Source organism: Pleurodeles waltl, chromosome 2_1 (assembly GCF_031143425.1).
Source record: "Pleurodeles waltl isolate 20211129_DDA chromosome 2_1, aPleWal1.hap1.20221129, whole genome shotgun sequence".
Classification (NCBI taxonomy): Eukaryota; Metazoa; Chordata; class Amphibia; order Caudata; family Salamandridae; genus Pleurodeles; species Pleurodeles waltl.
Genome location: NC_090438.1, coordinates 618,649,031 through 618,662,937, shown reverse-complemented (window position 1 = coordinate 618,662,937; position 13,907 = coordinate 618,649,031). Strand labels below are relative to the sequence as shown.

The 13,907-nt window shown below is 44.9% G+C and overlaps 1 protein-coding gene across 1 annotated transcript in view; it reads right to left on the bottom strand.

The window, feature by feature from the left end:
- Positions 1-13,907, bottom strand: part of LOC138259058 (mediator of RNA polymerase II transcription subunit 1-like) — a 582,859-nt gene that overhangs the window by 148,402 nt on the left and 420,550 nt on the right. The window contains exon 12 of the mRNA XM_069206503.1: positions 8,070-8,194. Within this exon, the coding sequence (XP_069062604.1) occupies positions 8,070-8,194 (125 nt within the window). The remainder of the gene's footprint in view (positions 1-8,069; positions 8,195-13,907) is intronic.

Genomic DNA, 13,907 nt, shown 5'->3' with positions numbered 1-13,907 from the left:
AAGTGTTGCACAAATGCTTTACACATTTCGTCTTAAGTTAGGCCTGACTGCTCTGTGTCAAGCTACCAGAGGGTGAACACAGGTTAATTTAGGGTGTATATCTTACTTACTCTGACTAAGATTGTGGTTCCTGCTTGAACAGAGTGCACACCTCTGCCAGCCAGAAACCTAATTTCTGACACTTTATTTATATCTAGGGTACACATTTTTTTAATCAAACAAATTATACTGTAGAATGTTTTACTTTACAGTATTAGATAAAAATGATAACACTGCACTGAGAGGCAGTTATTGGAAATAGTGAACTATATGCTTTCTGCCTTGACAATTTTATCAATGACTCAAGAGGTAAGTCAGTTGTCTTGTTTCTCTTACATACACCTGTATTTTCATACAGGGATTTTTGTTATAGTCTATTATCATTACACAAGAGAGCTTGTTGTACAGTGTCCATCCTGAATTGAATTATTTCAAGAAGCTCTCAAATGCAATGATCATAGAAAAGGAGGTAAAGGGAAGACAAGTAATTGTCTAGGGCTGCACTATTTGGTCAAGGTTAGAAGTTAGGATTGGAAACAAATGATCTTATTAGACATTGTGCATTTCAGACCATAGACGGGTATCCTAGTCATTACCCTTTCTGCATTGATGACAATTGTATTTGTGACCCAAAAGGCAAGTCCATTATCTTGTGCCTCATATACCAAGCTTTTTTTGTTATAGATGGAGCAACATTATGAACTATGAAACACAATACACAAGAGAGTTGTTTGTATCGGGAAAATCCTGAACTGAAATATTTCAAGGTGCTCTCAAATGTAATAATCACAGAAAAAGAGGCAAAGGGAAGAAAAGTAACTGTTAATCACACAGTTTGGTCAAGCTGGGAAATGATGATTGAAACCAGGGTCTCTGGGTCACCGCCCCACAATTAGTTTTTCGCTTGAGTCCAACAAAAGCTTCTTACTGGTCTAATCATGTTATGCAAGGGTATTCAAAATACCTGTGGCATGGTGGGACAACATCTGTGGAAACACTAGGGGTGTGCAGAAAGTGCACAATTTGCTTTTGTGTAATTGCATGAAATTACTTTGAAATTGTGCATAATTACCTAATGCAAATGTGTCATTTCACTCCATATTTTAGAATGAAATGCATCCTCACATCACTTTTTAGTGCAAAGTTGCCTTTAAACAAGATCAAAGTGAACAGCTGCTCTTGATCTGTTGGTCATGCACATTTGCAGTACATTTTTACAGTAAAATACTGTGACTTGTGCCATTTATGGTAAATGTTTTTAATTTACAGTGAATGTTACATAATTAAGCATAATGTGGTAATTTGGGGAATTTACCCTAACAAGCATAAGCAACATTTCACAAATTACATGAATTACACCAGTGTAACTTAAATGTCATCAAGGCCTAGGAAACACCATCTTTCATAGAACAGGTACACCTTGGGCAGAAACAGTGCAATATTCCCTCTCTCAGAGACCAGGTACAGCTAGGGCAGCAGCAATGCACGCTTTTGCATCACAGGACAGATACACATTGGGCAGCAGAAGTGCACGGTGTAGTTCATCAAACAACAGGCACGGAATGGAAGTAGCAAAGCCAGTCTCCTACTTCCACATGGCCTTTTGTCCAATCCTGCCCTCCAATGTCATGGGAAAACCATGCTAGGATGACCTGGATGGACTGGGACTTTGTGGCCACCCTCTAAGGGCACCTTCTCTACACTGATGGATTGTTTAGCTTCAGATTCTGGTGGACTGGGGCCTTGTTTTTGAGTATCAGATTCTGTGATTGTGGTCGTGGAAAATGTCAGCTTTAAAGTCTCCAAGATTGCTTCTCCTATTCCCCCACAGGTATCTTGCCCATCTGTAGTCGGTGTCCTGGTGCTACCCCTTCTGGATTGTCCCAACAGCACCTAGCTAGGACTGCCAATAAACCATATGAAATAGCTTAAGAAATTTCAAATTATGATGGTGAGGTTGATTTTTGGTCTTTGCAAATTTGACCACTTAAGGCATCCTAGAATGTGATGCACTGGTTGCCTGTCCATCAAAGGATCAATGTCAAACCGGTTTTGTGTGGTTCAGACAGTCCTTCAATGGACAGCTCCAAATTTCTGCCAGACATTTTAGCTCTCTATGCCCCCCACCCCTCTTGCCACAGAGATTCATTTATTAGAAAACATGATGTGGCGGAGGGGCGTTTAGCTTTGGGAAAGGTTTTCCGTCTCTCTATGCCTAATCAACCATTTTTGCATCTTCAGATGGGCCTTGAAGACTCATCTAATTTGCTAGATGCATGCTCCAATGTCCATTTCTTCTTCCTGGTTTGTTAGTTCTTGTGTCTAGTTTTGTTTTGTTTGTGTAGTCCTCGTGACAGGATGGCCCCAGATGACAGTTGTGAAAATAAATAAAAGTGTGAGAAAGTCATCCTTTTAGCATGTTCACCTCATTTTCCTGACTGTTAGTGGTGGTAACTGACCCAGACTGTGCCTTGAGCTCTGCTAACCAGGCCCGGAGCTCTGATCAAAAGATATACAGTAATGTGATTTAATTACAATTGGCAATGACCGACTCCTGTAAGTCCCTCATATATTATTGGGGAAGGGTGATTCAAACTATCTATAAGCCCCTAGTATATAATAGGGCAAGGGGATTTAGAGGCCCAGTAGATTTCCTTCCTACACTGGAGTGTGCACTGATGTGTGGCCTGTTGTCATTTTTAAAGGCAGCCCTGCCTTGCAGACTCTTTCAAAAGTAAAATGTGTGCAAATTTGACATTGGAATTAAAGGTACTTCCAAAGTGATAATCTACCTTATTTGTACATGTAAGTCACCCTGATGTCTTCCCTAGGTGCCCCAGAGGGCGGGCTGCCATGTGACCATAAGCAGTGGCATAATAAAAGGTGTTTTATATGCCCTGGTGAGGGGAAAACTGCCAATTTAATTTTTCCCCATTGTAGATACTTAGCATAAATATTGCTAGGAAGGAGCTAAATGTGTCATTCAAGGACTCAAAAGATTGGTAATGATAAATCCAAAAACTTGCCACTATTGAATTTGTCATAACTAATACAGAAAATACATTATAGGAATTTATTTTCTGTAAGCCAAAATACATCCTGCTAGTGACCTCTGATTGGTCAGCCTTAACAGGATTAACCAGGCTGCTTTGATGAGGTGAGAAGTGGCCTGCACTGAGCAGAGGGGGAGAGTTCTGCAGCTGCAGAGGCCAGGCCAGGAAGGGGGCTGGGTAAATCAAACTGGGCTTCAAAGGAAACATGACGGAAAGGAATGCCAGCCAGTCTTACCCTTTCACCCTGTATCCCACAGACAGAGAGCAGGTCCAGGTATGGGATTTGCAGATGGTCTGGAGGGGGAGTGTTAATGGAATTGAGCCACAACAGTAGTTGGTTTAGCCAGGTCTTGCACGTCTGGAGAGAAATTCCCAATCTTGGATTTTAAAGTGCAGTGCTTTGTGAGACAAGAAAATGCCACACTTTGGAGGAAGCTGTCATGCTTTTGGATGGCACCCTGCATCTCACTGGACACAAGTCCTCTCCCTTCCCCGCTGGTCCTCCAAGATGACTGAATAAATATCGGGGAGCTGCATTGAAACTTAGATATGCTGCCTGAAACCACAAATAGAAGGGGGACTGGCCTGCTGGAACCCTGGTCTGCTACTCAAAGGACTTGAATCTGAAGTACTGCTCCTGTTGCACACTGGAACAACAGCCCTAAGGACTTTGCCTTGTTTAAAAAAGGACTCAATAAAAGCAACACATTAACAGAGTTTGCCTGCACCACCTGTGTCAAACTTCCCCAGCTTGGAGTGTGACCAGTGGACGTAAGGATTTGGCCAGGTGCATTGTGGGAATTGTAGTCCTAAACTTCCAAAGACTATCGCAGAACTTCTAGACCCTTGGATCTGTGTATTGTGTACTTTGAACCCTCAAGGGGAACTTCAGGAAGAAGTTCCAGAGGTTTGGAGAAGTTTGGAGCAACTTTGGGAAAAAGGTCCATAAATGGACGGACCGGACATCGTGTGTCGAACGGACTACCTTCAACCACGACCTGGCCTCAATTTCAGGTTTGTACCACTGAAAGCTCTAGACTTCCAGGATTTGACTGGGGCCTTGCGAAAAAGAAATCCAACAATGTTCCATTGAAATCAGCTTGCTGGAGAGGACCGGTGAATTACATCACACATTTAAGTGAGTTAAGATCATTGATCATTAATCTGCTAAATTGACTTAGAACAAAACTGTTGATTTAGAATTTTTGAAATTTGGACTAAGGTAACTCTTCGAACAATCTCCACCATGAGGAGGAGGATGACACACTGTCCACAACTACCAGTACTAGATTCACACTCCCAGCTAAGGGAGAGAGGGAAGGCTCCCCTACAGCAGAACCAAAGCTGTCTCTTGAAGAGAGAAAGCTTCAGGCTTCAGATTGGAAGCCATAGCTATAGTGAAGGACAAGCTGGAGAAGAAGAGGATGGCAAGGGAAGAAGAGCGAAGAAATGGTGGCAGGGACAATGAAGAAGGTGCTGAGATGCCCAAGCGGTGTGGGTTTAATTTTAGGCTTCACAAGGGAATCATTCCCATGTAAACTGAGGGGGATGATATTGACAAAATGACTGACTGCATTTGAGAGGTCCACTCTAAGTATTGGGGTTCACTCCTGTGGGAACTCTTTCCAATAGCTGGGAGGAATAGGCTCCTGATCCCGCAGGGGATGAGGCAAAATCATAGTCCCACAAAAAAGCAATGTTTAGCCAAGAAATTTGGTCTTACTCAAGAACAGTACAGGGTGAAGTTCAGGGACACCCAGAAGGCGAGCACACAGTCCTTGGTGGAATTTGTAGATGTCTCAGTGAAGGCACTAGATGGCTGGATTAATGGCAACCAAGTGAGTACCTAAAGGGGCCTATATAATTTAATTCTTAAAGAGCACATCCTGACTCATTGTGTACAAGAGACGTTATGCCAGTATCTAGTGGACTCAAAGTTGTCTGGTCCCAGCGAACTGGGGGAGACATTATTGGTAAATATACCCACCAACTGTATCAGGGAACAGGTATATCTTGGTGGTAGTGGATCATGCCACAGGGTACCCTGAGGAAATCCCCCGCAGAACAATCACTGCTCCTTCATTGGTTAGGGCCCTACTTAGTGTGTTCACCAGTGTGGGTTTCCAAAAGGAGGTTGTTTCAGATAGGGAGACAAGTTTCATGTCCAGTTATCTCAGGGGCATGATCAATGGTTTGTCTGACAAACTCAGGACAGGAGTTGGTGGAATGTACCATGCCTAGTGTTTGCCTACAGGGAGATCCCACAAAAACGGGTTGTCTTTAGTTCATTTGAATTCTTGTTTGGGAACTCTGTAAGAGGCACATTGTGCCTGGTGAGAGAGTCCTGTGAAAAGCTTCTACAGGAAGCCAAGGACAATGTTTTGGACAATATACTAGACCTGAGACTTCGCATGGCAGAGTACATGTACAAAGCAAGATGGAACTTGGAGGCCACCCAAGAGCGTATGAAGCTCTGGTATGACCAGAAGGCTACTATGCCAGAGTACAAACCAGGACAACTGGTATGGCTGTTGGAGCCTGTGGCTCCTTGGGTCCTCCAGGACAAGTGGAATGGGCCCTATCCAATCCTAGAGAAGAAGGGGGAAGGTACCTATTTGGTAGACTAACACCCACAGGAACTCTCATAGGGTCCTCCATGTCAATAGGTTGACACCCCACCAAGACAGGGCAGACATGACCATACTGATGGCCACAGATCAAGGAGGAGAAGAGGAAACTGAGTCACTGTCAGTACTCCTCTCTCAAACTGTCCAGGATGGGTTACTAGAGGCTATTGTACTCTCTCCTAAGCTGACAGTCCAGAAGCAAAAAGACTGCAAACAAGTGTTGGAGCAGTTTGTCGGGCTGTTCTCCATGACCCCTGGACTCACCACTTGGTGTGTCTGGCACACTGACACTGGCAACAGCCTGCCTGTCAAAAGCAAGCTGTACAGGTTGTCTGACCAGGTCAGAACCAGTATCAAGGCTGGGGTAGCTACGATGCTGGAATTTGGGGTAATTGAGGCTTCTGACAGTTCATGGGCCAGTCCAGTGGTGCTGGTACCCATAACCTAATCCCCAGGGGTAAAAGAAAAATGTGAGGTTCTATGTGAATTACAGAAGACTGAATGTAGTCACAAAGACTGATACTCAACCTATACCTAGAGCTGATGAGCTCATTGATAGGTTAGGGGCTGCCAAGTACATTTGCCCTGAGGCAACTGGCAGATTGCCCTCTGTGAAGGATCAAAGGAGAGGTCTGCATTCTCCACACCAGTGGGACATTATCAATTTAAAGTATTGCCCTTTGGCTTAAAGAATGCCCCTGCCACCAGGTTGGCGAACAGGGTCCTGTTGGGGCAGGAGCAGTTCAGTGCAGCTTATCTGGACGATATAGCTGTGTACAGTTCCACTTGGGAGGATCACTTAAACCACCTGAAGGAAGTGCTTCATTCTTTTGCAGCAGGCAGGCCTGACTATTAAGTTCAGTAAGTGTCAAATAGGGAAGGTTCAGTTGTATACCTGGGTCACCTTGTAGGTGGAGGTCATGTATAACCTCTACAGGCTAAAATCCAAACCATATTGGATTGGACTGCTCCTGCAACCTAGAAAAGGTCAGGGCCTTCCAGGGTCTGACTGGGTATTTAAAAAAAATCAGTTCAGAACTATGGGACCATTGTGGCTCCCCTGACAGAACTCACTTCTAAAAATAGGCCAAAGAACTCCATGTGGACACCAGAGTGTCAGGAGGCCTTTTGACACTCTGAAAGAGGCTATGTGTTCAGCACCAGTGTTACTGGCCTCCCGAGTACACAAAAGAATGTGTGGGTCAGACAGATGCTTCAGAACATGGGATTGGGGCTGTGTTGGCACAGGTAAATGAAAAGAGCCCTGATCAGTCAGTTGCCTTCATTAGCAGGTGACTACTCCCTGGAGAGCAAAGATAGCATGCCATTGAGAGGGAAGCCTTTGCTGTGGTTTGGCCCCTGAAAAGTCTGAGACCATAATTGTATAGTACTCACTTGGTGTGCAAACTGACCACAGTCCGATCAGATGGCTCACACAGATGAGGGGGATAATCCTAAATTGTTCAGGTGGTCCATTTCCCTACAGGGGATGGACTACACAGTAGAACACAGACCAAAGGTGGCCAATGCTGATTGTCTTTCCAGGTTTTTCCACTTAGCTGATGAGAGCCATCAGGGTGTAGGTTAGCTATCCATCACCCTAGCTAACTATAACAGGTGAATTTCCATGGTTTTGTATGTTTAAAATGTGAGCCTAACTATAATGTCCCTGTAACCGGTAACCCAAGGAACTTCTGGACCTGGACCCCAGGTGTCAAAGGAGCTGCACCTCTGCCAACCCAAGCTCCACCAAAGGACCACTGTCCTGCCGACACTGCCTCTTCTCCTGTGACACCACCCATAAGGAGCTCCATGCTACTCCAACCAAGAAGCCCAACACAGCCACTCACCTGCTACAATGCATTTTGCTCAGCCAGCTCTCTCTGCAAACACACCATAGAAGTCTGCGACACCATCATCAGCCTTTCCATGAACATCGCCTTCGTCACTGAAACATGGCTCAAACCCTCTGGAAACCCAGATATCACCACTATATTTTATTTGATTTCAGCCCCAGGATGATGGTGGTCCCTGGGGCAGCCCACCCCCGCATTATAGTTGATCAAAACCTCAGGGAGGTGCCAGGTACTTCCATGGAGTGCTAAAAGCAAAAGAACAAAGTGGTACTCTGAATGTAATCAAAGTATATGTCAGCTAATGAAAAGATGATGAAGAAGCTATTCTCCAGAGGTGGGACAAACACAAGAGGAAGAAAGAAAGCCATTGAATAACAAGCAAGCAAATTAGATTGACAAGAAAGCCAACCAATGAGTACTGGTACTGTCAACAATAGCTTTTTTGATGATATAGGCGAGATCTAAAAAAAGACAAACATGAGAAATTTGCATACCTGTGATATTTTGTATTTTCTGAATAAGGCATAACATTACAGGAATGGGTTGTGGGAATGTCAGGTAAAAACAAGCCGGCAAGTCCATGCAGAGGTCATCAGTCAGTGTCAGGAATACAGGGTTACTTCACATACATAGGAAAAAGGAAATTATTTAATCAGTTAATCATTTACAACAAAGTATATGTTTCTGTTCATTAACCGTAAAATTACTCTCTTCGGTCTTCTTAATACACATTTAAGTCAACATTTTGTAAGGTAAAGACAGTTCACACGATAGAATGTTACTGGTCTACTATAGTTTTTATTTTGCAATAAATGTATACATTCTGAGTACAGGTGGGGTTGACAAAACAACCTTCATAGGAATAGTAGACACATTTAACCTGGCAAAAAATGAGGGAAAGGAACTACATTCCCCAACAGGTTGCACAAGATTGAGCACTAGTACAGTGAGCAGTGTCAGCGGAAGGTATTTGGTTTGGGGATATTAGTGGAACTGAGCTGCAGTCTCTTTTGAAAAGAATTGAAGAGTCACCAAGAGGTTCTGTGGAGAAGTTGTGGTCTACATACACCGTGAAATGGGCTATACCCAGTTTCTTCCTGCAGTACAGTGGAGTAGGCTCCCTATCGATGAACAGAAAATGTCTTGCGTGTATGAAGGATTCAGTTTGTAAACAATTGTAAATGCAAGCCCTGAGCATCTTGAGATTGACTCACTCCTTAAATGGGAGCTAAATATTGAAACAGTGGGTTCTCTTCGCTTAGTTATAGTGTGTGGGGGGGGGGGTATTCTCTGCCTTGGTGATGGTATGCTAGCTTTAAGTGGGAACGGGCACACAGAGAGATATGGTGGCCTCACTGGGGAGGCTCTGCATGAGCAGTACATTGTGTGCCCAGAAATGTGGCAATTTGGAAAATGCAATGCAAAAATGCGAGCATGTGATGCACCTGACATGCAGTTCACTGAATCGTTTGTCACACCTCAATTTCAACAATGCAGAAATATGCGAGTCAGGGAAATCATGACAACTACACACACCAGGAGAAGTGAATAGTCACCAGGGAGCGGACTTAATTGGCTGCATAAAAGCAGCCACAGCTGACATTCCAGGGTGCCACACCTGCTTCTACCCATGAGCTTCCAAGGTACTAGAAGACACTCAAATAGTGGAAAGATTTCCTTGTATCACTTCAATTCAACTAGTGGGTAAAGTATAGGATATTCTAGCACACCCTTCCTCCTGGTAAGCCTTGGTTTAACAGCCTTTCTCACGATCTTGGTAGGTTATGGGTAAGATCCAACAGAAGCAGGGATTTCTGTTATTGACCCAGGGTGCTTTACTGGTTCCAAGGATGAGAACAAGGGATTCTTCAGAACTTCACCATACAGACCTGTGTGTTCTTCCTCTTGGGCGTACATAGGGGCTATAGCCAGTAACTCCCTCCTTAACCTTTAACCCCTTCCCACATTTGGTGTTAAGACGGGAGGAGCCGTTTCTTGTATATGAGGGACTGAGGATTGGATATAGAATTATGGCCTGGCCACTTCCAACGCCCCTTTTAAAAATTGGCTCTGCGCTCCATGCTTGGAGGTTCCATGTATGCGTATGGCTCCATGGCACGGTGGAGGAGCTCCAAGAAGTTCAATCTGGACAGCAGGTAATGGGCCCTTTCGATTCGACTATCCTGCATGTCCAAACCATCGCAAAGCCGAAATTCATGGGAGACATCCGGTAGTGGCAGGCAAACAGGAACTAAGTAGGCAATGTGGCAGGGGCCGATGCCCATTAGCGGCCAGAGTTAAGGTGCACCTGCACTATGAATGTTAGAAGTGAGAAGGAAAATTCATGAGCTACTCGCTAGCCCCTCCAGTGCCCAAATTACATGTAACGGCCTGTTCATTGAAAACAAAAGTTAACCTTTGACTTGCAACATCTCCTTTATACAAAAGATAACTTCTACTGCGCTTACACTGATTTGTTTTTCGTCTAAATATTTTTCCAGGGTTAATCGAGTTCGGATCCATTGTACCGTAGTAGATATTTGTTGCCTTTATCAGCGCCTTAAAAGTGTGTGGTAGAGCATTACAGTCAGGATTAAGTGTCATAAAAAGGTTGTTAGGTCATATCCCTAACAAGACAAGTATGCTACAAACTAAGCATTTTTTTTTAAACTAAGCCCAAGATTGTGCTTGGTCGTTTATACCTGCCCAATCCTGAGCAGCCAAGGGCAACAAAAGTTAATACATTTTTATCAATGTATCAAGAAAAGTATTTGATTTTATTATCTTTTTAGGTATTGATGAATATTCAAAATGTGAACTGGCTTCGCAACCTTTGGCTTCACTGAGAAATAATGCACATGTCTAAGGACACCACTTCTGTGATGGCTTCTTTGTTTGATGAAGAAAGATATCTGTGTATCAAATTGGGGTTCCATCTGAACTACTCACTTCCACATTTTTTTTTTAATGACGATGTTTTTTATTTGAATAAACATAACCATCAAAAGCAGTACAGTGCGCATCAATACAAGGATGACAGACTCTTTTTCTTTTGTACCTATTGGTCAGGTTTCTGTAGTATGAGGCAGACATGCATTCATGTATAAGAATCTAATACCCACTACAATAAAAATGACACCTCCCTCCTCTCCCTGCAAGATCCGCCTGAGACCAAATCGTACATTTCTTATGAATCACGTAAACACAACATAACCACAGTTGTTCGTCGCTCCTTTAAGCATGACACCTAGCATTCCAGCAGTCATCCTTACCCATGCTCCCCCTCAAGACTTAACTTCCCCACCCTGGAGAAGTGTTCCAGTAATGTCCCCCATGCAATCACATCCGTGAGTGCCCTTTCCCCTCTGCATCATTGCGCAGATGTTATTCTTTGGCAGCACCCTATTCCATCAAGTATTGAATCCGGCAAGAGACTGAAGGCACCGGGAGCTCATCCAACCAATGGCCACCCTACGTTTGGTCAACACTAAGGCCAGTTGTGTGTTTGTATGGGATATTCCTACCCCGGGCGTCTTCACCACTCCTAGAAGGCATGTCACAGGGGACACTTCGAGCCCTAGTCCCGTTACCTCCTCCACTTTCCCCACCACCTTCTGCCAGAATTAATACACCATCTGATAGGACCAGGCCAAATGAAGAAAAGAAGCATCCAACAGGACACATTTAGGACAACTCGCCCCCCCCTTGCTGGGTCGATCTTATTGAGCTTGATTCAGATGTGATGTACGATCTGTGCACAATGTTAAAGTGTAATAGTTTGAACCTGTTGTTGCATGACACAGCACGCACTAGTGATAATGCCACTGCCCAATCTGCCTCCTCCAAAGACTCTCCAAAATTGCGCTCCCATGCCCTGCGCGCTACGCTTGTAGGGCCAGATTGGTCCTCCTAAGGGCCTTTTAAAACTGAGTGATCAGGTGGGCGTCATCACCCCAATTCAATAGTCCATTCAACACCAACGATAGTTTAGGGGCCAATGAAAACTCACTCCAGATCTCCTTGGCCACACTTCATTTTGGCATATTGCAAGAACTGACCTGGGCCCAGTCCGAATGTATCTCGAGCATCCAAGAATTAGATAAATTCTCCGTTGGGGTATAAATGTCCCACCACTGCACCTCCTCCCAATCTCTAGGCTTCCATTGACATTAAAGCATCCATATCCTTACAGGGGGCTAAGTTCCAGATCTTTAACCCTCTATCAAATCATGTTTGAGAACCTTCTTGAGCACCTGCCCGCATATCCAAGCAGTAGTTCTAAACAGATATGGTACATCTGATTCAGACCGGGCACCCAACATTAGTAAATGTGCCAGTGTCTTCCCACCCAACAGTTCTACAAACAATCTCTTCTCCCAGTTGTCAGAGTGTCATCCACTTGACAGTGTGCTGTAGGTGTGCTGCATAGTAGTAATTTCTAATGTTAGGGATTGCAAATCCTCCCTCCTCCAACTCCCTTTGCATCGTTGACAATGCCACCCTACTACACCGCCCAGCCGATACCAACAAGATCAGCAAGCTGTCCAGTCGATTAAAAAGTTGATTAAAAAGTTGAGCAGGCAGCGGTAACAGTGAGTTCTGAACCAGATAAAGACACCCTGGCAAAAAAACAATCTTGGCTACAGCCGCTCTCCCCATTATCGAGAGAGGTAGTTTATTCCAGAATAGCACCGACCGCTCAAGACCGGACACTACTCGTTCCACATTGTGTTTTTCATGGGCTGCTATGGTTTGAGTCACCTAAATCCCCAGATATCTAAAGCTTTCAAGCTCCCATCGGAGCCCCACCCTTGGTAGCTCCTCCAGAGGGGCACCACAGAGAGAACCCAATGGGTACGGGAGTGACATCTTCCTATTCACTCAAAAACCAGCTCCAAAAGTCTCCAACAGCTGCAACAGCGCAGGTACTGAAACACCGGGTTCACGAAGATACACAAGTGCATCAACCACATATAAAGAGATAGTATGTGTGGCCTGCCACACTCTGATACCCCAGGGCTCCAGCTCCTCTCAGATCGCCAGTGGCTAGGCAGCTAAAACAAAGAAGTGGAGAAAGCGGATAGTCCTCCTCCTAGTCCGCCTAGTCCTCCTCTTCCTCCTGCTCTTCCTCCTCCTAGTCCTGGTCCTTTTCCTCCTCCTCCTAGTCCTGGTCCTTTTCCTTCTCCTCCTAGTCCTCATCCCCCTCCTCCTAGTCCTCGTCCACCTCCTGATCCTCCAGAACACACTCTCCCCAGAACAAACTCTCCCCCCGAACACCCGCCCCCCGAACACTCTTCGCCCCCCGAACACTCTTCCCCCCCCGAACACTCTTCCCCCCCCCCCGAACAGGCGCGACAGGTGCTGTATATAGCAGTTGCAACCACACACAAATTTGTGAGCCAAACCCCCCATACCCTGCGGCACCGCTAATAGGTAGCCCCATTCTACTTTGTCAAAGGCTTTCTCCAGCTCCAATGACACTAGTGCCAGCTCATCCTTCCTACCCACAGTCTCATGCAGCACACGTGCCAAACGACGTAAATTATAGGTCGTACTGCGACCCGGAATGAAACCACATGGATCTTCATGCACCATTCTCCGAATCACTCCTCGAAGCCTAGTGGCCAATATTTTACAAAGGACCTTCACATCACTATTCAACGTAGTAAGCGGCGATAGGCGGAGGGATCACCAGGATCTCCCCAGGTTTGAGCATCAAACAGACAATGCCCTGGTGCATGGTTTCCGGCAGAACGCCACGCTGTCACACCTCTTCAAACACCACAAACAATTTCTTCAGAAGAAGTAGGGGAAATGCTTGATATAGCTCAATCGGAACCCCCTCGGCGAATTAGATTTCGACATGGTCTCCATCGCCTCGCTCAACTCCTCTACTGTTATGGCTGTCTCAAGAGCCTCCCTGCATTCAGGCTCTAAGCGCGGCAGCCGCATGAGCTGTAGAAACCCTGCCAACTCCTCTTCAGGGATTACCGCCCACGATACACTGCAGGTGCTCCACCAGTAACTTAAGAGTATCCTTGCTGTAGGAAGTTGGCTCTGTATATACTATCTCAAAGTGAGAGATAGTGTGCACACAGTCCAAGGGTTCCCCTTAGAGGTTGATAGTGGCAAAATTAGATAATTCTAATGCTCTATTTTGTGGTAGTGTGGTCGAGCAGTAGGCTTATCAGAGGGTAGAATTAAGCATTTGTTGTACACACATGCAATACATGAGGAACACACACTCAAAGACTTAACTCCAGGCCAATAGTTTTTAGATAGAAAAATATATTTTCTTAATTTATTTTAGAACCACAAGATTCAAGATTTGA